General features: G+C 45.1%; 1 protein-coding gene across 1 annotated transcript in view; it reads left to right on the top strand.

Moving 5' to 3' along the window:
- The window catches only part of UNC13A (unc-13 homolog A), a 100,904-nt gene that overhangs the window by 68,012 nt on the left and 9,562 nt on the right, over positions 1-23,330 (top strand). Inside the window, exons 34-41 of the mRNA XM_066635597.1 lie at positions 1,214-1,366; positions 2,567-2,690; positions 10,381-10,419; positions 12,887-12,916; positions 18,279-18,335; positions 20,484-20,564; positions 21,425-21,572; positions 22,677-22,733. Coding sequence (XP_066491694.1) covers positions 1,214-1,366; positions 2,567-2,690; positions 10,381-10,419; positions 12,887-12,916; positions 18,279-18,335; positions 20,484-20,564; positions 21,425-21,572; positions 22,677-22,733 — 689 coding nt within the window. The remainder of the gene's footprint in view (positions 1-1,213; positions 1,367-2,566; positions 2,691-10,380; positions 10,420-12,886; positions 12,917-18,278; positions 18,336-20,483; positions 20,565-21,424; positions 21,573-22,676; positions 22,734-23,330) is intronic.

A 23,330-nucleotide genomic window follows, 5' to 3' on the forward strand; every position in this document is an offset into this window, starting at 1 on the left:
TAAATTAAACCTAACACTCACCTGGACCTTCTAGTTCCTAAGCATAGGCAAAGGGCAACTCTTCAACCCGTCATACCAGCTGTGATTGCACACATATTCCATGATGGAAAGATGAAGATCAGCTCCTCCTGCCCTAAAAACAGGCTTTTTTGACCTTGAGAGTAACTTTTGTCCAACCAGAAACTCGTACCAGCCAAAGCTTGTAGAAGATGACCTCACTGGCTGATGCAACTGCTGGGCAATCTCTCCCATCCAACTTATCTAGAGAATCACAGCTGTCTCTTGTTACTCTGGGACACCTTGGTACCAACCTGCTTATCACATTTCAAAGCTGGACTGGCACAAGGAGGAATGATAAATTGCTCACTACCTTCTAACAAACCATTTTCCCACAGCTGCTTCAAAATGGCTTCTGGCCTACAAGATGGAGTTTGGCCTTGCCAGTGATTTTACCATATTCATTACAGTCACCCCCTAAAAGAGAAAAACGCACACTCACAAATCAGATGAATTCACATTCATGTAATCATGACAGGAATGATTATAGCCATAATAACTAACATGACACTTCCAGGGATAGGCTACCTTGGAATACCAGATCCTGGGAACACCCAAGAAAGGAAGGATATTGTCTTCATGCCCTTCTCATGAGCTTCCTTGGAAGACTTTGGTTAGTCATTGTTGGAAAGTGAATACTGAACCAGATGGATGGTTCAATTCAACAAGGCAGTTCTTGCATTTTATCTTATGAACAGGTACAATCTGGGTGGGAAGATTTAGCTGCATCATGTTCAGTGTTGAGACTCCCAAGAAGAGGTATTGGTTGGGGCAGAAATATTGCCTTTATGCCCTACTCCTGAGCTCACCAGAGGCATTTGGGTGGCCACTATTGGGAAAAAGGAACTAGACCGAATGGACCTTTGTTCTGATCCAGTAGGACTCTATTCTTAAGATAGCTCAGAACAGGACCTCACTATACAGGGACTCTCTACCCCCAAATGCAAGTTGTTGAGAACAAACAGCGGGAGGGTAGGGTGTTTATGCTGTGCTTGAGGGTCCCCTGAATGGCATCTGGCTGGACACTGTTTGAAATAGGATGCTGGGCTAATCTTGTCCCACTTTAGCAAGGCACTTCTTATGTTCTGTGCTCGATAAGGGAGCCTGCCTATGGTTTTGCCAAGCATCTGGTGAAGCCCATCCACTCTCCTTTCAGCTTCCAGCCACACATCGAGGAATGTGTAAAGCAGATGGGGGATATCCTGAGCCAGGTGAAGGGCACGGGAAATGTGCCTGCCAGTGCTTGCAGCAGTGTGGCCCAGGATGCTGACAATGTGCTACAACCCATCATGGACCTCCTGGACAGCAAGTGAGTGTGAGCCAGGTGGAGCTGGTGGTGGGAAGGGAGAGCCTCAACCATTGATGTCCTGGGTGTGTGTATCTGTGACCTTTTAAAAAATGTTATTTGTATAACATTTTCTGGAGTAAGAATATTGGCTACAGTGGGAAACTTTTCAGCCCTTATGGTTAGGTTCACTGGACACCAAAGACCCTAGTTCTAGCCCGGGGTGCCCAAACCCCGGTCCTGGGGCCACTTGCGGCCCTCAAGGCCTCTCAATGTGGCCCTCAGGGAGCCCCCAGTCTCCAATGAGCCTCTGGCCCTCTGGAGATTTATTGGAGCCCATGCTGGCCTGACACAACTGCTCTCAGCATGAGGGAGACTGTTTGACCACTCGTGTGAGCTGTGGGATGAGGGCTCCCTCCACTGCTTGCTGTTTCATGTCTGTGATGCAGTAGCGGCAGCAAAGGAAAGGCCAGCCTTGCTTTGTGCAAGGCCTTTTATAGGCCTTGAGCTATTGCAAGACCTTCATTCATTCGTATAAGTTCATCTTTAATATATTCATTTATGTAAACTTATGTAAATTTATTCAAATTTTACATGTAAATTAATTCTTTTTTTCCCCGGGCCCCCGACACAGTGTCAGAGAGACGATGTGGCCCTCCTGCCAAAAACTTTGGACACCCCTGTTCTAGCCCTATGGCCACCTATAGGGGTGTGTGCTCATGTTCAGAAATCATGGAACTTTCACCAAATGGGGCCACATTTTGTTCAGGTTCTATGCATCCTGAAATAAACATGCCTGGGAACCACTGGATACACGTGGGGCAGGAGTCTGTTTCTGGGTCCCCATCCAATTTCAGGGAGGTATATGGGTTATTTTTATTAACTGTTCTTTTAACCCCTACTTCACCTCCACAATTATCAGTGGTGTCAGGAGCTCCAAGGCACAGCCACCTCCCGGAAGTGACCTTTTTTTTAACCCCTATCCAGTCTAGGATAGAGATTCATCCCAAGGCTGTGTGGGAAAAACAAAATCACAGCCATGATGAAAAACTGGCAGCTGCTGCTAGGCCCCAAAGCAAATGGGAGTGAATCTAAAGAAATCCAAAAGCAAAAACAAAGAGCCCTGAAAGAAAATGGGGCTCTGAAAATGAAAAGACATTCATTTCACATTCCCAGCAACAAATCAGTTTGTCCTCTTTCTCTCTTTGGCCTGTTTTCCTCCAGCCTGACCCTCTTTGCGAAGATTTGCGAGAAGACAGTTTTGAAGCGAGTGCTAAAGGAGCTCTGGAAGCTTGTCATGAACACCATGGAGAAGACAATTGTGCTTCCGCCACTCACTGACCAAACGGTGAGTTCTAATGACACATAAGGTTGAGTTCAAAGGATGAGCTATGCCTCTTCAATCCATCACTGCTACTGCTCCCTAACCTTCTGGGAATGTAGACAACCTGACTGTATAGGAGGCTAACTTGGGAATCTAGCTGTGAGGACTGTTCTTCTCCTACTGGCACACTTAAGCTTTCTGAGAACCTCTGCATTCATTTGAAATGAACACGTTTCTAGCCCTCAAGGTAGTTTTTTTCTTTTTAATTTTTTTTAATGTACTGTAGAAATTGGCAAGTTTCTGCTCCCTGTGGAATACTGTCTAAAATAGCATTCTCTGGGAAGCAACAGCAGAGGAAGTGATTTCCTTCAAGCCCTGCTTGTGAGCTTCCAGGAGGTTTCTGGTTGGCCACTGTGGAAAACAGGACAGTGCTGAATGAACTTTGATCAGGTCCAACAGGGCTCATTTGATGTTCTTAAGACATCCCCTGAGGAATGTCTGGACATTGCTGCACAATCCATGGTGCAAGGATTTGATAGCCCACAAGGATGGACAGAACAAAGCATTTTGCTTCAGTCCAGATGCTACTTCACTGACTTTCTCCTGCTTCCTGGGCCTACTTCACAGCAGTGGTTTTAATCTAAACTCTTAAATGTCTTTGGCTCCACCTACCTCTCATGCTGAGTACAGGTGAGGTGGGTTTAGAGGGATGGGTGGGAGAACAGCCAAGCTGGCTCTGAACATGAGAAAGAACTAAATTTGGCACGAAATGAAATCTACCCTTGCATGCAGTGTTTGGTGCTCCTGCTGTTCAGATAGAGTGGTCTTGCTAGTTGCTGTTCTACAGTAAGTGAGCTCAGAGGCTGTGTTGCAAGAAGCCTGCTGTAGGTGGCTGATGCAAATCATTCAGCAATAGCTGACCAGAATCACAGATCTCCTCTGATCACATATCTCATCAGTTATGTTAGGTTAGCCCAGGGGTGTCAAACTCATTTCATACAGAGGGCCAAAAAGCATTCATGATGCCTGCTGAGGGCCAAAAGTGATGTCATTAGGCAGGAAGTGATGTCATTAAACAGTTCAGGACCAAAAATAAGCACTTTCACTCACTTGGGAACTCATTAGCTGCAAATGTCGGAAGGAAAATATACATATCTTGATCATATTCAAGATATGGGAGAGCTCAATTTTCAAGTGGGCTGCGCTTTCAGCAATAACACCTCAGCATTGCTCAGCAGCTGAGAGCCAGATAAAAAGCTTCCACAGTCGCATCCGGCCCCATCCGGCCGCAGTCGCATCTGGCCGCAGCTGCATCCAGCCCCCAGGCCTTATGTTTGTCACCCCTGGGTTAGCCCTTGCTCTGTTAATTAATTGGGTGTCTATTTAAAGAGTAACATTCTTGCAAGAGTAGAGATTGTCCTGATTTTGTGAACCTTAACTTAGTGGTTTGCATGATAGTGAGAGAGGAGGAACTGGGGGGAGGGGGCTGTAACTGGGATCAGTGAATGCAAAAAGGTTGTATTTTCTTTTTGTGTGGTCTCTGAAGGAGCAATCTCTGTACAACCACACTAAAGACTCCTTGATTTTTTTTTGTTTGCTGTTTGGGTGAGATGGAGGTGAAACAAAGACAGCTGTGTTTTGGGAACCCAAATATGGGAGAAACTTTAAGAAGAAGTTACTAGAATTAGACCCAAAGTTCTCCGGGCTAAGCATTGGAAAAGGAAGATAGCGGAGATGGTGATGAAAGGGAGGGGTGATGAAAGGGAGGGGTGATGAAAGGGAGGGAATGTACACAACTTCTTCCACTTTTCTTCAGTGCTGCCACATGTGTTTTCTAGTGGTTGTGGCAAGAGTTATCTGGGTGGGTGACATTTTTCCTACAGTGCCTTTCCTAAATCTGCCCCCAGTCACCAAAATTCTCTCCCACCTTTCACTGTTCATGAATGGGGCCGTGAAATGTGCATGGCCATTTCAGCTTGACCTGACAAGATCTCTGATAAGGCGCGTTGTAAGAGAGCTCACAAAATCTGCAGACTCTGAAAGCTCTCCATTTTGTTTGTGGGTTAAGAGAGCTAGCTGAACAAGATTCTAGGTAACTCAGATCTACAGTTTTGCAAGCAGCTATTGTGAGACTTTAACTGAGCTATCTAGCAAAATTCTCCACTTATTTCCAGTGAGCCCCATTTCTCAGTCAGCTCAGGGGGAAATACCATGATGAGAATTGCTAATGCCATAGGGCCCAATCCTATGCAACTTTCCAGGGCCAGTGCAGCTGCAATGGGCTAAATGGGCTATGTTAGAATGCCAGATGCAAGGGAAGGCAGCAGGATGCAGGTCTCTTGTTGTCTAGTGTGCTCCCTGGGGCATTTGGTGGGCCACTGTGAGATATAGGAAGCTGGACTAAATGGGACTATGGCCTGATCCATCAGGGCTGTTCTTATGTTCTTATGCAGTACAGCCCTGAGGCAAGGGAACAAGTATTCCCTTACCTTGTGGTGACCTCCATAACTACTCTCCCAACAGAGAGTACACACGCCACATTGGCAAGGCTACACCAGGGCAAGAATCTTGGATAGGATTGGGCCCTGAATCTTCAGTTCTGCCTTTAACTCTCAGTACAATGTACCCTCAATTCAATGAACTAATAGGGGATAGGGGCTGTCCATTAATGCCGGAAGTCTGTTAAATCCAAAAGTACTAGTAATGACGGACACGTGTATGTGCAAAACTTACATGAAAAGTTTTAAAATGAAGAGTTCACTGTAATGCAAAAGTACCATGTTTAAAGTCATTCCTTTGTTTTAAAATGTCTGTTGTACTTTTCTACCAACAAGTCACTTAGAATATATTTGGAAATAGAGTTTGAAGATATATAGTAGTGGTTTTCAAACTCTCAGGGAGTTTGAAAACCACTCTAAGTTCTGGCGGGGGCGAGGGGAAGGCAGCAGGGGCGGGAGGAAGGCATCAACGCAATCCGGGGGCTCACTCAGGGGGCTGCAAGGGCTTGGCTGCCCTTACCAGAGCCTCCTACAGCCTACCAGAGGGGGGGGGTGCAGAGAGCACTGCACAACTGTCTGCAGGGCTCCCTGAAGCTGAAGAAGTGAAAGTGGAGCGATCGCGCTCCACTTCCGGTTTTGCGGAGGCGGGGCGTGATCGCTCCGCTTTTGCTTTCTAAGCTTCGGGAAGCCCTGCAGATGGTCATGCAGAGCTCCCCTCACCCCCAGGAGGCTGCAGGAGGCTCTGGTAAGTCCAGCCAAGAACCTGCAGCCCCCTGAGTGATGCAATCCTGGGGATCGCGTCGCTGCCTCCTCCCTGCCTCCTGGCTGCCCCCACCCGTTAAGGGGGCAGAGGCCAGGGGCCTCAGGCTGGGGCATCATGACCCTCCAGTTTGAAAAGCCCTTCTATATAGCCTTTTTCGCCCTTCCTTCCTTTGGACCATGGGATGGGGAGAGGCTTGGGGGCGGAAAGGGTGGAGTCTACATTTCCGGTTTGGGAATTCCAAGAGTTGGTGGGTCTTCATGGTGTGCACCTGTGCACGTAACAAGGGTGTTGTCTTTGCGCTCTGTACTGTGCAGGGAAGCCATCATGTGTACTGCTTGTGAGGGATGTGGGTCAGGAGGGGCTAAAGTTGGGGGGGATGAGAATGGATTGAGATGGGGTGTGTCGCATCAAAGGTTGTGGCCCACTCACATAACGGTTGTTCTTTCTAATTGCTCCGCTCCTCACACCTTGGCAGATGATTGTAAGTACAGCAGCTCACCCTGTCTGTCTTGTTCGTCTCTCTCTCTCTCTCTCCCTCCCTGTCCATGTGCCTTGCGTCTAGTTACTCCCAACTCCTAAAACAATATAACAACTCAAGCTGGTATTTCTGTTGTTCTGTTGTGGCTGCCTGCCCTGTCCCCTGTGCCTTTTCTCCCTGCTCTTGCCCCCCCCCTCCAAATGCCTTTGCCTCTTCTTGTTCTGTGATCCCCACCCCTTGTTGCTGAGCTGCTTCATGCCAGCTATAATGTCTTGGTGGAAAAGTCTGCTCCTTCCCCCACCCCATCAGATTTCTATGCCTGGGTTGCTTCCCTGAGGCATGGGGTTGCTGGGGGTGGGGCTGCCCCAGAAGCGGTAATAATGAAAAATTGGGCATTGTGATGGTTCACTGAATGGGGAGGGATTTGGCTTAGAAGGCCTTCCTTTGAGCCAAATTTGCTTCCTGCCACCATCCTGTAAACTGCAAAAGGGGCATTTATCACCACAGCAGAAGGGATTTTTGGGAGAAAACTGAGCTTGGAGGGTGCGTGCCAGAGGGTGTCACAGGGCATGCATCCTCCAAGGCATCCTTGCTCTTTGTGTCCCTGCAACCCACACTCCCAAGCACAAACAACCATAGGTTTATATATGCACAGTGCCCTAGTTGTGCATCTTCTGAAGACAATTTTCTCCCATTAGCCCCCAAACCACTCACACATTCCCAGGCACATTCCCTGTTGGTAGAGGGCCTCTCCTCTCTTCCCTTAGAAACCCAGTGGCCCTTTTAATACCCTACAGCATTCCTCTGAGGGTGTGGTGATTGAAGCACCAATCTGACTGTAAGACTGCTAAAGCTTGCAATTGGCACCAGACTGTTGCTGGAGCAACATCCCAAACTAGCTGTTCTGGGTTGCCTAATATCCAGCTTGATTCTGCATCCAGTCCCACTGTGAGCTGACCATGGTACTAATTTCCCATGAAATATTGTACTCCTCTGAATCAAGTCAGTACCTTCCTGCAGGCCCTAGTCTAGAAAAAGACACTTTGGGAGAGAAGACTTTTTGGAAATGTTCCTGGCTGTAAAAGTTAGCCTTCCAATTGAACTCTGGCAAGGGGAACCTTCTCCTAACATATGTGAACATGTTTTGCAGATCTTTGTCTCCATTCTGGGAAGAGCTCCAAAACTCCCAGACCAAAATTTGGCCTAATGAGATGTGCTGCCAGTTTGTGAAGGGAGATGCCCACAAGTCTGTTGGTGGTTCCCACAACCCATTTCCCCCTCTCTTTTAATTGGTGTACCAATCTCCAAGATTCCATTTGTAATCAATGGCATGTCACTGAAGAAGAAGCCATGGACACCACATATCAAAATGCTGGCATAAATCAACATGGAAGGCAGCCCAGAGGTTGAATTTGCCAAAATGTGGATTTTGCTTTTAAGCCAGAACTGTGCATATTCTCTGATTCCTCACAAATGGAATCTGGTATTTCATAATCTGGTATTGGGTGCAGGAATCAAAGCATCTCAGCATCTTTTAAAACAACAAGTTTCTAATCCTTAATAATCTGCATTATTTGCTATCAGAAAAAAAATGTTACAGTAAGGTTGATCCCTGTTTGGATCCCGTCATATTTCTTTGTCTGAGACTCTGGCTACATGTTACTCTCATCATTTGGAAAGCTGACATGTGTAAGCAATACTGAAAGCTGCCTTGAAGACAGGCAGAGGAAATTGAAGGAGATCATAGAAATACTGGCTACCTTTCTCCATCCTTTGTTGAGTTCTGCTTATCTCTGGTGGCTAATTTTCTTAAGAGCCTGGGAGGGGATGATGATGATGAACAGTATTTATATACTGCTTTTTAACAAAAAAAAGTTCATAAAGTGATTTACAGAAAAAATCAAATAACAAATGAGTAAGGGACAGTCATCTGCAAATAAGATATAAAATATGCATATATTAAGTCTCCTAGGGATTTGCTGGAGGAAATTGTCAATCTGTGTGGCCACCTTTCTACATCAATTTTTTTTTTCCATCTCCTGATCTTATCTGAAGTGGCTAGTTTCCCCAGGTGCATTTATCTCTTCTGACCTGCTGAGCTAATTGTCCCTTCTCCTCAGCAAGGAAAAGAAATAGCAACTAAACAAAAAACAAGATAATAATAGTTATAGAAAAGTGATCAGAGGCTCTGTAATCTCCTCCAACTTCTTCTGCCAATCACTGGGGAAGCCTACAGAATTCTTAACATACACATTCTCTGGCTACTTGACTACTTTTCAACGGACAAATGTGATGTGTAAGCCCTACCCCCACCACAGACCTGATCCAAAGAGTTCCATAATTTAGCTGCTATTGACTCAAGAAAAACTACGCCTGTTAGGCTAATTAAGGGCGAAATCCTAACCCCTTTTGTTAGTGCTTTCCAGCACTGGCATAGCAGTACCAACAGGACATGTGCTGCATCCTGCAGTTGGTTGTCACTCACAGAGGCCTCCTCAAAGTAAGGGAATGTTTGTTCCTTTATCTTGGAGCTTCATTGCTCTTATGTCAGTGCTGGAAAGCACTGATGTAAGGGGTTAGGATTGTGCCCTAACTGTCACACTTAATTTGCCCCTTAGAGAATTCCTAAAATTATTTCCAGCATTGAAATATGCACAATTTACCACAGTCTTCAGTTAATTTGCTTCCTCCCTGTGTAACACAATGTTGCTGATATACATGTGCATATTAAGAAAATGTTGCAAAAAAACTACCCAAGGCCCCAGTCAAAGGTGTGTGCGCTGCATCCTGTGACGGGCTGGAACAGTCACAGAGGCCTCCTTAAGGTAAGGGAATGCTTGTTCCTCTACCTTGGGGCTGCGTTGTGGCTTGTTCCCTTACCTTGAAGTGCTGGAAAGTTGGATAGGATTGGGTCCCAAGCTTCTTTTTGTGCAGCAAGGAGTGTGCACATGCACTCCTTGGTATTTACTAAAATGCCAGAACCGTCCAAAAAAATCTTGATGCAACCATGCATTTTTGCAGTAGTTGATCAATGCACATATATGCTTTGGTAATGTAGAGGGGGGAAAGACACAAATGAGCTGAAGTAACTGAAAGCTATGACAAAACATGTATTATGCACAAAATCTGAAGGAAAACAGCGAAACAACAGAAGATTCCTATTGCATGAGTTCCATTCCAGAAACAAGATTCAGGACTTTAGAATTTGAGAATCCAGGGAGAAATTTGGACAAAGAGGATTTCAGAAGCATCCAGAGTTATGCTTTATTATGGGGTAGCTCAGTACCAACAAAATGTGGGGGGATGTTGGGCAAGGCACCCTCTTAGCCTACAAGAGGAGGGTGCTAACTGAGAACTTGTGCACATTCCTGGTGCTTTGGAAGCAGAGGACTTGTTGCCAGTTTTGGAGTTCCATCAACTTTTTGCTTTCACCATCTCTGTGAACCCAAAGCTGAGATAACCAAAATCTTTATTAGTAACACTGCATCCATATATGTGGTACTTTACAAAGAACGAGAGGGCAGGCCTCTGTCCGAAGGGACTTACAATCTAAGCCACATTGGGTGATTAGAAGGTGGAGGACAGAATGCATATTTAAATGAAACATATTCACACAACTGAGGATGGGAAGGGAAACTGAGACAGGATCAACTGGAGAAGAATATGGGACTACCTACTCTCCTCACTCTAAGTTAGAAATAATGCAAGCTTTGTCGTCACAATCTAAAAGTAAAAATAAGGTAAAGACGTACTACTGTGAGATTAAAGGGAACTTAAGGAAGAAGAATTATTTGAATAGCTGTCAACATGCACCAATGGAAATGTTCCTCTTCATTGCAGGCAGAATTTTTGGCTGCCACTGGAGTCATCATTTCTTTCTTCTTGAGTATCTCCCCTTCCTTTCTTCCCAGTAAATTATTTTCATGCTTAGACGTTCTATAGCAAATTGATCAATTTGTGGTATTGTTTCTACAGGGGACTCTCTTAAGAAAGCATGGCAAGGGAACTGAGAAGGTAACTAGCCATTCTCGTTTCTTGACTGTCTGTCTGTAGCAACAGGGCCTCCAACTGCATCTAAAGTGAAATGTCAATATCCCTTCTTCCCCCTTCCCTGCAGCCAAGCTTAGAAGGCAATGAGAGATGGAGGAGGTTTCTGAGGCACTGAGACTGGAGAGGCCTGGTCATAGTGTTTGGTAGTTGGTGTTGTCAAGATGTGTGTCTTGTGCTGTTCTTTGTCTGAGTCAGGTGGTGTCTGAGGACTCGTATGTGTAGCATGGATTTTGGTCCTGTAGGGTTCCATACATTTGTATTCATATCATGCAGTGGTATGTGTCACAAGGGATGTGATGCACCAATGTGATGAGTGAGACCTGTGTAGTTCTATGTTATGAGATGCTGCTCTGTAACAGCATCTCAAGAAGGGTCTAATATGCTGTTTATTATATTGTTGAAGTAAAACAGGCAAGTGCTTGCACCGATGAGCATACAAACTAAACACTGAGCGGGAAATAAAAGCAGAGGCTTAAGACCACTCTCTCCCCCCCCCCCCCGGGTCCCTTTTAGAAAGTACAGAACATTGAACCAAACCAGTGTTTTCATTTTCTTTCATTATGAAACAAATCCAGACAGATCCAAAGTAAAATAAGGGGCATTCATTTTATTTGCTTTTGTAAGGAAGAGCTTACATATAGTGCATCAGCATGGCTGGTCTTAAAAAAAAATTACATTGGAAAAGAGCAGCAGAGCTTCTTCTGCCTCCAAGCAGCCACCCATTTTTTCTGCAGTGTGTCTCAGATTTCAGCATACTTCTGGAGCATTGTGGAGGGGAAATAGTGACTGCCTCCAAAACATGGTGACCCCATGAACAGGTGCCATTTTTTCCACTAATACCCAGAATTACTCTTTAACTTTGGCAATGTGAGGGAGAAATGGTAAGGAGGAAGTAGCCACCAGAACATGACCATTAAAAATGAGCTCCGATGCTCTTTAATTTAAAATAATAGTATATCCTGTCACTATACCTGGGGGCTGGGGATAAGAATAGGCCCTCAGTTTGGCTGTACTTGTCGTAAGAGGCGACTAAACAGCCACCGGGTAGATGGGGCTCGTCAGCCTGGGAAGGCAGCTCATCTGAGAGAAGGAAAACTCTGATCCCAAACCTCCACTGCCTTGTGGCTACATCCAGTTATGGAAAAGGCTTCAGGAGTCAACCTCGAGGCAAAATCCGGAGCCGGAGTCCCTGAGGCAGTTCATGGCTGAACACAGTCACGTTCTGGCAACTCCTGCGACGCCGCTGGAACCAACCGTATTGGCCTCTGCCTTTCCATTGGACTATTTCAGCGATGTGGAGAGGGGGGATTTGCTGCATGGGTAACAGCCTATCCTCCATACCTACTTTACCCAGGCTTCGCGCACTGGAGAGGACACTCTGTTCCAGAACCACCATTCAGAGCGTGACACCATAGTCTTCCGAGACTGAAGGATGCCAACAATACCATGAATGAATAAGGCCGCCCCTTCAAAAACAAATAGGGGTAACAAAAACAGACAATACTTGTTATGGAACGCATGTAATTTCTAAGAGATTAATGAAGATAATTACTCCCTATATTTTTCCAGAGAGTTAGAAGGATATGAGAAGAGACATTGTTGCCCATGATGTATACATTCATCCCATTATCATCTCTGGGAAACGGGGATTTTGCTTCCGAAACCAGCCTGATCACAGTGGGGCAAAAGAAGGGACTGTATAAGGCTGCGATCCTAACCTCGCTTTCCTGGGAGTAAGTCCCATTGAACACAATGGGACTTACTTCTGAGTGGACCTGGTTAGGCTTATGCCCTAAGTCAGATAAACGACTTGCACCAGCCTAACTGATAGTTAGGATTGCACCCTAAATTAGTTATTTTCAACTTCTGGACTACACACACAGTCTCTTTTGGAACACTGTTGCTGGGAGAAATCAGTTAGAAAATGGACCACTTACAGCCCAGTGGGATGCACGCTGCATGGGGGGAGGGGGTACAGTCACAGAGGCCTTCTCAAGGTAAATCAATGTTTGTTCTCTTACCTCGGGGCTGCATTGGTGCTGGGAGGTTGTTTAGTATTGGGCTGTAAGCTATTGCTGAACATCTGTAAGCCACTTTGGGAGTCAATCTTGGTTGCAAAGCTGGATATGTCTAAAAGTCTAACTACAATTCCCAGAGGTCTTTCAGTGGAATCCTCGTGAATGAAACTGGCATAGAACCAACTACATTTGTAGTGTAGACAAAACCTTGAACAAAGTTTCCAGGCTTCTTGGGGGTGGGGGTGAATGGGGTATGTGGTTTAAATATGTTAGACACAAATCAGCTGGCTAGGAAATCAACCTTTTCAGGAATGAAATCCTTGAGTGGCAATGGGGAGTGGGGGCTGTATGTCTGTTGTGGTGGCTGTACTGAAGATTCTGTCATGGTATAAACACTGCTGTTCTTTTCACAGAGTAGGGTGAAGCTCCCCAGCCACACAGAAGTAAGGACACTCCATTTAATTCTTAGCCTGCTTGGTCTCTTTCCCCTCCTCTCCTTTGTCCGTAGATCTCCTCTGTCCTTCTTACCTGTGATCTTTGCGCCTATGCCCATCTGTCTTCTTCCCTGTCCTTTCTTCTTCTCCAGGTCTTGCTGCCTGGAACTGGCTGCTGTCTTTTTTTTCCAAAACCTGTGCTGAATCTTTTGTGTGTTGATCTCTGTTCTGAACCAACAAAAAAATCCTTCTAAGTTCCAAGTCTGTTTCTCAGCTTGCTTGCCTGCCTGTCTGCATGCGGGAAGGGGTGGGGGAAGGAAGGGGATGGATTGACAAGGTGGATATCAGAACTAAAGGAGTAAGGATGGAGGATTGAGAGATAGGGAAAAGATGCAGCCATTTGCAGTTACTTTCCTCTGTAGCAGTTTGCTTTTTTTGGAAACAGCTAGGGACCATAGGGGATAAGACATGGTGTTCTGGGGAACAGGGTGCTTAAACTTCCATTTAAGTTTAAGTTTCATTCCCTTAATGATTCAGAATTTCAGTCTGTGCTGCATTCCAGTCCTGTTAAATTCTGGTTTAGTTAGGAAATTTTCTGAAAGAAATTCCAGAATTGGTGCGTCCAGTTTCCCAACAGCTTTCAGTTCCTTCAATTCGTTTGCATGTTTGCCTCCCATGGCGCACAGACACATTGATGAAACATGACACAAAAGTACTCTTGCAGTGATCATACCTATCTTTTTCTGCAGTGTTTTAGTGATATAGTATACACAAGCACTCCTGAGTGCTAGAAAAACACTGCCCCAAAAGGAACTTGATGCAGCCTGACATATGATCACCGCAAGATGACTTTTTGCACTGTTTTATGAATGCGCATGTGTGCATCTGTAATATGTTGGGGAAGAGTGCACATATGAACTGAAGGAACTGAAAATTATAACAACCTGTACAACCCGTCTAGATAAAGTTTGGGAATTTAAAGAAATGGAACAATGGAGGGGTTCTCATGCATTGGTTCCACCTTCGGGTGATTCAGAATTCCAAAATTCAGGGAGACAGATGGGGAGAACTTTGCAAGCATTGCTAGATATGAAAGTAATAGCCAGGATTTCTGATCTTAGTGATTAGAGGAGCCTAAGGGTACATTCAAAGGCTGGTTGTGAGAGTTGATATTAGGGTCTGGTGTCTCCAGTGTGGTGTGTATTCTGTTATACTACAGTTATACCATGCAAATGCTAAAGTTAGTTCAATGGTAGAGTACCTGCTTTGCAAAAAGAAGATCACAGATTCAGCCCCTGGGCTGGAAGGATTGCTTCTTGGGGAACTGCTGCCAGTCAGTGTGATAATACAGAGTTAAATGAAGTGATAGATTGACTTAATAGGAAGCAGTTTCATAAGTTCATATGATAGTCTGAAGGATTTCAGCCTTCTGTGTAAAGCGGAGATTTCAGTACTTCAGGTGACAATGCAAGGATTGGAATTTGCCTCTCCTGTGGCAGGGGAACTTTGGAGAAGCTGAGGGAGGGTAATGGTGGGGTTCTCAGCAGAATACCCAGGTGACAATGAAAATGAAGGATTTAAAACATGCAGTCTTGAATCGGGCCCAGTTCTGAAGAGGAACGCTACAAGAGGTATGGGAGATGCAAGATTTGAAGATTGCTATAATAACCCTGGTTCAAATCTTCATGTTCCTCACTGATCTCTCACCACTCAAGATGCTACTCAGTTGGTGAGTCGCAGCTGAATGTATGAACTCCCCTGATGGAAACTTGTTGGGTCTGAGATGCTCTGAAGCCTCCGTGCCAGTCCATGATGGCTCTTTCATGCATACCAATCATCAGCTCTTGATGCGGCTGTTCTCTCAGAATATTCAGGGTCATTCAAGGAAATTGTTGAGTGGTTATAGGATCTGCAGTTCAAGACAGGGTCGAAACAGACAAAAGAATGTACTTCATCACAGGCTGTGCCATGAGCATGTGGAACTTACTGCCTCAGTGCATGGCCACTAACTTAGGCTGCAAGTCTTACTTGTTGTAAGTCACATTCAACTCAGTGGGGCTTACTTTTGAGTAGAAATGCCTAGAATTGCACTGTTAGGTAACTTTTTAAGAAATATAAAACAAAGATTAGACAAATTCACAGAGGGGAGTTCTCTGAATGGCTAGCCAGATTTAGTCAAACTTAGGGCCTTCATATTTCAAAGCAGCATACCTCTGACAGTGTCATGGGGGATGCTGTTGAGACAATAGCTTTTATCGCATGCAGAGGCCAATACAAATGGTCTTCAGCATCTTGCCCAGCTTTTAGGTTTTGGGGCGGCATCTCATTGGCCCTTGTTTGAGACAGAATGCTGGACAAGATGGAACTTTCATCTGAACTGGCAGAGCCAGTCTTGTATTTTATGGTAGTTAAGAATGGAAAATACATGTTCATAGGCAGTGTGCCTCTGGGCCATTACATGCCGGGGCCAAGCAACAGGTGTGTACTGTAGTTTTGATGCTCTGCTTATGGACTCCCTGGCAACATCTGGTAAGAAACAGAATGCTAGATTAGATGGACTTTTGGTCCAGTCCAGCAGGGTGCTTCTTAAGGAGGTCTACCATTACCAAATAGCCATGATAATTAATACAAATTTGATGAACAGGGGCAGTCTGCCTCTCATTACCAAATGAAGAGGATGAGGAACATGGAAAGGCTGTTGCCTTTGTAAAGGCATCTGGTTGGGAAACTGTGGGAAACAAGATGCTAGACCAGATGGGGTAGTGCTCTGATCCAAGAGTGCTATTTTTATGTCCTTTATGGCAGTCATATATTTGCAGACCTCCAGAATCACTATGAGGAGGCCAAGGAACCAGTAATACCAGAGATATGGGGAAGGTCATGTATCTGCTTGAAATAACCTAGCAAAGCAATTCTTATTTTCTCTTATAATCCAAAGCGGTGCTGTATATCTAAAATGAAAGAAGCTGCCTTCCAAGCCTTAATCACATGCTTTGACCTGGAAGTACTTTCATCTCATTCTAGATAGTTGAGCTAGAAATGGGTGAGGGGAAACAAACTTTTCACATGCTCTAAAGCACCCTCTGCTATTGCTGCTATTACTAAACACTATGGGGAGCTGATCAGGTGCTGAAAAATGGAATTTGGTAATATCAAAAGCAAAGATTAAATGGCAGAATGCCAGAAGCAGATTAGATATCTGGGCAAAGAGGCACCTTTTAAAGTGGTGCCCTCTTATATTTAGCAAGAGGAGAGCAACTCTCCCTTTTCATCCCAGCATGGCGTTCTGCATCTTTTTCTTTTTTTCTTTTTAGATTGTAAGTCTTTTGAAGACAGGGAGCCAGTCATTGAATTTATTTTGCTATGTAGACTGCTTTTGTGAACTACTTTTTGTTCGAAAAGTGGCATATTAATGATAATAATACCCCAAAACCTGGAAACATCTGCACACCTTAGATGTGATTGAAATAACCACATATGAGCTGTGAAAAGTAACTTTACTCAAAACTTTTTTACGCTGATACCTCTAGATATCCTAGGTCCTTGGGAAAGACTTGATATTTAGAAAATGCCAGACACTGTCAGGTGGGCTGTGACAGTAATAATAATAATTAATAATTAATAATAAAGAATGCCTAAGGGACAGACCCAGAAGTTCTGGCTTGCTTTAGTTTCCCCTTGTTCTTCTAGAACAGTGATTTTCAGCCCTTTCCATCTCGCAGCACACTGAGAAGGCACTAAAATTGTCAAGGCATACCATCAGTTTTTTGACAACTGACAAGGTACACTTCACTACCAATGGGAGGCTCACTTCAAAAAATGGCCCTACTAATAAATGAGTAGGAACCAAACTCCCACAGCACACTTGGAGACCATTCACAGCACACTAGTGTGCTGTGGCACACTGGTTGAAAAATGCTGTTCTAGAGCAGGGCTCTCCATATCCCAGCCTGCAGGATGGATCCGGGGTTCGGAGAAAGCCCTTCCTCCATGAGAGGAGCTTACTGTTCCGCCATGACACTGCATGTGTTTGAAATGGAACAGATCACAGAGACGCTCTGGGCAGTTGCATCTGTTGCCCAGCATCCCAGAAGGCTGTATCACAAGATGTCTGGGCAGATATGACTGCCCAGAACGTCTCTGTGACCTGTTCTGTTTGAAAAAACATGCAGCTCCATGGCAGAACAGTAAGCTTCGCTTGGGATAGGAAGAACACAGCAGTCTCCAGACCACTATTCTAGGGAATCATCTTCTTAAGACTGAATATAATATCTTTTAGGACCCAATCCTATCCAACTTTCCAATGCAGATGCAGCTGTGCCGATGGGGCATGCACTGCATCCTGCAGCAGGGAGGGGTGCAGTCATAGAGGCCTCTTCATCATAACGGCTGCATTGTAGCTGCATCAGTGCTGGAAAGTTGGAGAGGATTAAGCTCAGAGTTCATTAATGTGTGAGGAAGGTGTGAGGATTTGCGGATGTACATTTTTCACTTAGACACAGACTGTTAATATAATTATCATTTGTTTGGGATTGTTGACTTTCAAAATCTATTAAATTTTTTTAAATGTAATTTAAAACTTAAGAAGGATTAGGGAAGGTTGGAAAGGGGATGTGTTTCGTATGCAGTGGAACCTATTCTTGAATGTCATCTTTTTAAAATGTAATGTGACTGTTTGCCATGCTAGATAAATGGAACCTCCATGCACAAGGGCAATCAACCTTTAATGACTAAATGCTGGGCACAAGGAAGATGGGAGACCATTGTGTTCTGCTTGTGAGTTTTCTGCAGGCATTTCTAGCTGGCTTCAATTGGAAAAGGATGCTGCTGGTGGGAATTGGGGCCTGATGTTGTTTACTGAGGGTGCCTTCATGCTTGCTTATGGGCTTCTGCACCAGAGGCCTCTAGTGGCCACTGTAGAAAACAGCATGTTGGATTAGAAGGACCTTGCATCTGATCCAGGTGTGCTCTTATTTGGTTCTTATGTCCCTTGACTCACTGAGGGGACTACTTTTAGGCTCTTCTGGGCAATGAGCTTTCAAGGAGGCATATGCTGATGCCAATAACTACATCTGTGTGCAGTATCCCCTGTGTAGATAATGCCAGTGTCTGTCTGCCAAGCACCCATTAAGCAACTGTGGTTGGCAGCAGTTTCCCACCCATGGTAAAACAATCACCATTGTAGAGAAAAGGTCTTCCCCAGTAGCTAGCTACTGGAGTTTGTCACCATAAATTGAGGGCAATGATGTTGAATTCAAGAATTCAATACTGGGGCCATGTTTTCCTCACAAAGGGCTTCAATACAAGAGTCTTTGCCTTTTTATTCTCTTTCTTTCTCCCCCCCCCTTCTGTTCTTTCTCTTGCACTGCAGGGTACACAGATGATTTTCAACGCAGCCAAGGAACTGGGGCAGCTGTCGAAACTCAAGGTAGGGAGTGGAGAGTAGGAGTAGCCTAATGGTTGGAGTGGGAAGTAGTGTGGGGAAATGTGCTCCACCCAATTAGGGGAGCTGGGAGAGGAGCCAATGGGCTCACATGAACCTTACACCTGTGCCCCTGACCCAGCCAATTAGACAAATAGCATGGGACACACACACTCTTTTGCAGAGGTTATGGTGACCCTTGATGGTGATGCCTTAGTACTCCACCTTCCCATTTATAGTGAGAAGGAATTGCTAACGAGCTCTCAAACAGAGTTTGGAACAGGGTTTACTGGATCAATATGCTCTGGTGACAATATTCATTGCAATCGGTTGGGCGGTTCAGAAGCCTTCTTGGCACCTCTTTGGATAACATTTTTGGTCCTTGTAGTTGCAATGATGAATACAAAGATCTAACACAATTTATCCCATATTTGTACCCTTTGTTGTGCTAAAAAATTGATTACCCCACGACTATAGCCAACCTTTCCCAGAAATATCTCTAACTAGATGTCAACTAGTGGCGAACAAATTTCCTTCATTCTGCCCCTTTATTGTTTTGAATACAATTTATTTATTCTCCTGCTCTGGAATCCACTCCTAATGAATTCCTCTTTGACTAGGATAATTTCTAAAATTAATTCAAATATTGGAGCAGTTACAGTTTGGAACAACTTCCAATCAATTTCCATTCCCTCCCCCCACCTAGTTAGTGATGTGTATGTACACATTGATGAAACACTGTAAACAAAAAATCTTGGTGTGATTGTGTGTATGGTTGCCTCAAGATTCTTTTTCTTCTGTGTTTTACTGATGGGGCATGTGCACTTCCAAGGAGAGACCATACAAAAAAACTCTTGCCTCAATTTTATGTGCAGATCACATCAAGATTGCTTTTTTGCAGTGCTTTGTCAATGCACATGAGCACATCAGTAAGAGAAAATGCACAGATGAACTGAAGGAATACAAAACTGTGGCAAACAGGATATGCAGGATATGTGTATACAATTCAGAAACAAACAGTAAAGCAATTGAAGATACCACTGGTTCCATTTTGGAAACAAAACCAAGATATTCAGAAGTCTGAAATCCAGAGAGCGTCAGAGGACAATTTTTTGTGTTTTTTTTTTAAATTTATTTCATTTATTTATAATAATAAAGGAAAAGGAAAGGAAAAAAAAACAGTAAAAGAAGAAGAAAAACAGATAATATTAAAGATACATTAAAAATATTAAAAAATACGAAGCTGATAATTTTAACGCATACCTAGTGTAAAACCAAAACATTTCATCAAAATGTTCAGTGCATGCCAGATCTTATCCCTTCCTTTAAAAACCTTCCCACCCCTTTCCTCTCCTCACACGTATACCACCAAAATAGGTGGCCATATATCTCAGGAGATCCACTGGCAATTGGACAACCTATCAGGGGTAAGTATGAAATGTTTTTACTTAGCACCTGCAGGCTGTCCAATCACACACATACTACACCATAGTTTGCAGCACATGCCTTTTTGGTGCAGCTGTGTCAGTGCTACTGGCGGGGTTAGGATTGGGCTGTGTCCCTCACAAGCATGGAAAGGGGGAGGAGAGGGTTAATTGTAAGTAATGGAAGGGAAACAGGAAGTAAATGTAGGATTGGGAGCCACTAGGAAAGGCAGAGGAAAGGGAAGGTAAAATCCCGGAATGACCAGTGGTTATTGGCCGCATTCCCTCCAACTGGAAACCGTCTTCAGGAAGCAGAGTGCTAGAAAATGCAGGTGGGTCCTCAGTATCCATGGGGGATCTGTTCTCAGACCCCCCCCCCCAGTTATACCAAATTTTGGGGATACTCAGATCATGATCTTTGCCCCATTAACCCCTCCGAGAGGGCTTTCTGAAGCCCAGAGAGGCAGCGCTTGTCTGCCCACTGCCTCTCCAGACTTCAGAAAGCCCTTCGGAGGGTTCATGTGGAGCCGAGTCTGGGAGCCAAGTCCAGGGGACCCACATTGGGCCAGATCCATGGATGTATAATATGTGGATAAACGGGCTCTACCTGTAGCTTCCGTCCACTACCCCCAACTCCCATCTTGCTCACAGCTTAAGGTATGCATAGAAAAGGAGGACCCCACTCTTCTGAAAAGCAAGGACCTTATACAGACAATCCTTTTCCTTCTAGGACCACATGGTGCGTGAGGAAGCCAAGAGCTTGACACCCAAACAATGCGCTGTGGTGGAGCTTGCCTTGGACACCATCAAGGTGAGAATTGTGTGGGTACGTGTATGTATGTCTCCATCACCTCCCAGCTCTCCAAATTTGAGGTCTCAGCCATGGGCTGGTCTTCAGCATGTGTCTGTGTAGTGAACCAATCTCTCCTCTCTCTCTCTCTCTCTCTCTCTCTCTCTGAATTCCTTTTCTCTGGTGTTCCTGATTGGCAAATTGGAGAGAGCCAATGTAGGAAACAGGGTAGGATGGACTGGGAGGTCCTGGGTTCAGATCTAACCATAGACAGCTTCTATTGAGTAGCAGTGGATTGTGCGTAGGACTTAGATATGGGTTCAGATTCCTTCTCCACCATGAAGTTCACTGGGTGGTCTTGGGCAAATCACATGTTCTCGCTGTTTCTCTAAACTGCCTCACGGGGTTGTAGTAAAAAGAAATGCAGGAGGCATGGTTGCCCAGCCAGAAGGGACAAGGGACGTGAACAGTGTGTTGGGGGGGGGGAAGCTAAAGAACTGGCAAGGCATTAATCCTGGCTAGGGTTTTGGATCAAAGTAGGGTAAATCTGAGTTCAGATCTCTACTGAGCCATGAAGTTCACTGGGTTTACCTTAGACTGAGAGATGGTAACAGGTTCAGCCTGCTTTGCTGAGTTGTTGTGAGAATAAAATGGGGGGGGGGAATCTTGCATTTTGCCCTGAGTTCCTTGGAAGAAAGGTGGGAAAGGGGGATGAAAAAGTAATAAATAAAGAAAATTAAGCTACCTGGATTGTACAGTTTTCCACAGAGATCCAGCCCACCATCACTAAGGTCTGCATCCCAAGTCCCCTGTGGTTGATCATGGCCCAGGCAGACACTGACCTGATTTTGATCATATCTCCCCCATCCCTTTTCCATCAGCAATACTTCCATGCAGGAGGCGTTGGGCTGAAGAAAACCTTCCTCGAGAAGAGTCCAGACCTGCAGTCATTACGTTACGCCCTCTCGCTCTACACGCAGGCCACAGACTTGCTCATCAAAACCTTTGTCCAGACTCAGACCGCTCAGGGTAAGCACAACTGTAAACAGAGGAGGGAGCAGGCCACGAAATGGGGAATGCCCAAGAAATGGGGAATGCCCTACAGGCCACTCAGTCTTGGGGTCAGGTCAGGGCACCACAGCAGCTCTATGTTGGGGGTAAAAGCTCTTGAGGAAGCCGCCTATTCTGCTGAACGTGTTTTAAGATTTGGCCGTAGAGCAGTGGTTCCCAGACTGGTGAGTTGTGACCCATCCACCCGGGAAGCACTTGTCCCTGCCCCTGTAAAGAGCAGGGAGGGGGGAAAGGCAGCAACACAATGCCCAGGATCGCACTGCTGCCAGGGACAGGAGGGGGGTTTCTTATTTACCTGCAGTCAACACTGCAGTCCTGGAGGTCTGGGGGTTGCTGGGAGCCCTCCAAAGGGCTCCTTGTGCCTTCAAAAGTGTAAAAAAAAAAAAGAAGAAGAAGCAAGCACTTCTGGTTTCATTGCAAATAATGGTTACTGGGAACAAGTGGCAGAGGAGGACTGTTGCTTTCTTGCTTTGCTTGTGGGCCTTCCAGAGGCACCCGACTGGCTACTGAAAGGAACAGGATGCCTTTGGTCCAATCAAGCAGGCATTTTCTTAAGTTCTTAACCATGTTCTTACCCCTGCAACGGGACAGTACAAAACCAGGCACAACAAAGAAGTGAAAGCCTAGATTGCTTCCCCCAAACCTAAAACCCTTGGCATGAGTTTGGTTAGTTCCAAAAGGCATTTGTCTCCCACCATAATATTCTTTGAATTGGTCTTGTTATAACCTTTTTTTTTATCCTCTAGCTACACTTAAAGCCAGTGTGTCTCCCTGCAGTAGCTGATCTTTCTTTTCTTTTTCTCCCTGTCTCTACCCTTTTCATTCTTCCTTGTGCACATTTTCTCTCGCTTTCTGTCTCACATTTTAAACTATCCCTTGTTTCTCTCTTTATCTTTTTTCCTTGCCCTTAAATCTTTCTTTCTTTCTTTCTTTCTTTCTTTCTTTCTTTCTTTCTTTCTTTCTTTCTTTCTTTCTTTCTTTCTTTCTTTCTTTCTTTCTTTCTTTCTTTCTTTCTTTCTTTCTTTCTTTCTTTCTTTCTTTCTTTCTTTCTTTCTTTCTTAGTTCATGGTGGAAAAGGTGTTAGGTTTACTCTTAGTGAAGAAATATATCCTGAGAAGGGTACGTCTTGCACCATCCTGACACTCGTCCTCCTCCTCCTCATGCACCCCTCCCAGCCCCCCTCTTCCCAATGCCCCGGCCAGGGCTAGTAAAAGGCTTGGCACACAACTCCTATGGCAAAAGAGCTGTTACTAGCCCTGCTCCGGGTGCTCATGCCCCCACTTTTTGCTCTCCATATGCAAGCGCATTGAATGTATCAGAATGACACCCCTGGGATGCAGACTTCCCGGTTCAAGCGCTCATCACAGGACCGAGAAGTCGGGAGAAGGGGGAGCATCTTGGAGCACCGGTGGGGCAGGGAAGGAATCCATGTGGGATTGCTCCATTGGTTTGTCCGCTCTTGTGCTTGCGTTTTGGCACTTGGAAATGATTGGTTGGTCCCTGAGTTCCTGGAATTGAGCGAGTCTCTGCATGTGACTCAGGGTGGAAGGGGAAGTTGGGATGGTGGTGCAATTGTGTGCGTGTGCCAGGATGTGTGTGAGTGTGGTTCTACACTTCTTGTTGGCAAGAAAAGAGCAAGGCATGCGGGGGGCACCTCTTCAGCATGTAGGGGGCAAAGGCTGTGGATCCAGATTACAAAGGTTGACCTATGTTCTG

This window comes from Tiliqua scincoides, chromosome 8 (genome assembly GCF_035046505.1).
Source record: "Tiliqua scincoides isolate rTilSci1 chromosome 8, rTilSci1.hap2, whole genome shotgun sequence".
NCBI classification, from domain to species: Eukaryota; Metazoa; Chordata; class Lepidosauria; order Squamata; family Scincidae; genus Tiliqua; species Tiliqua scincoides.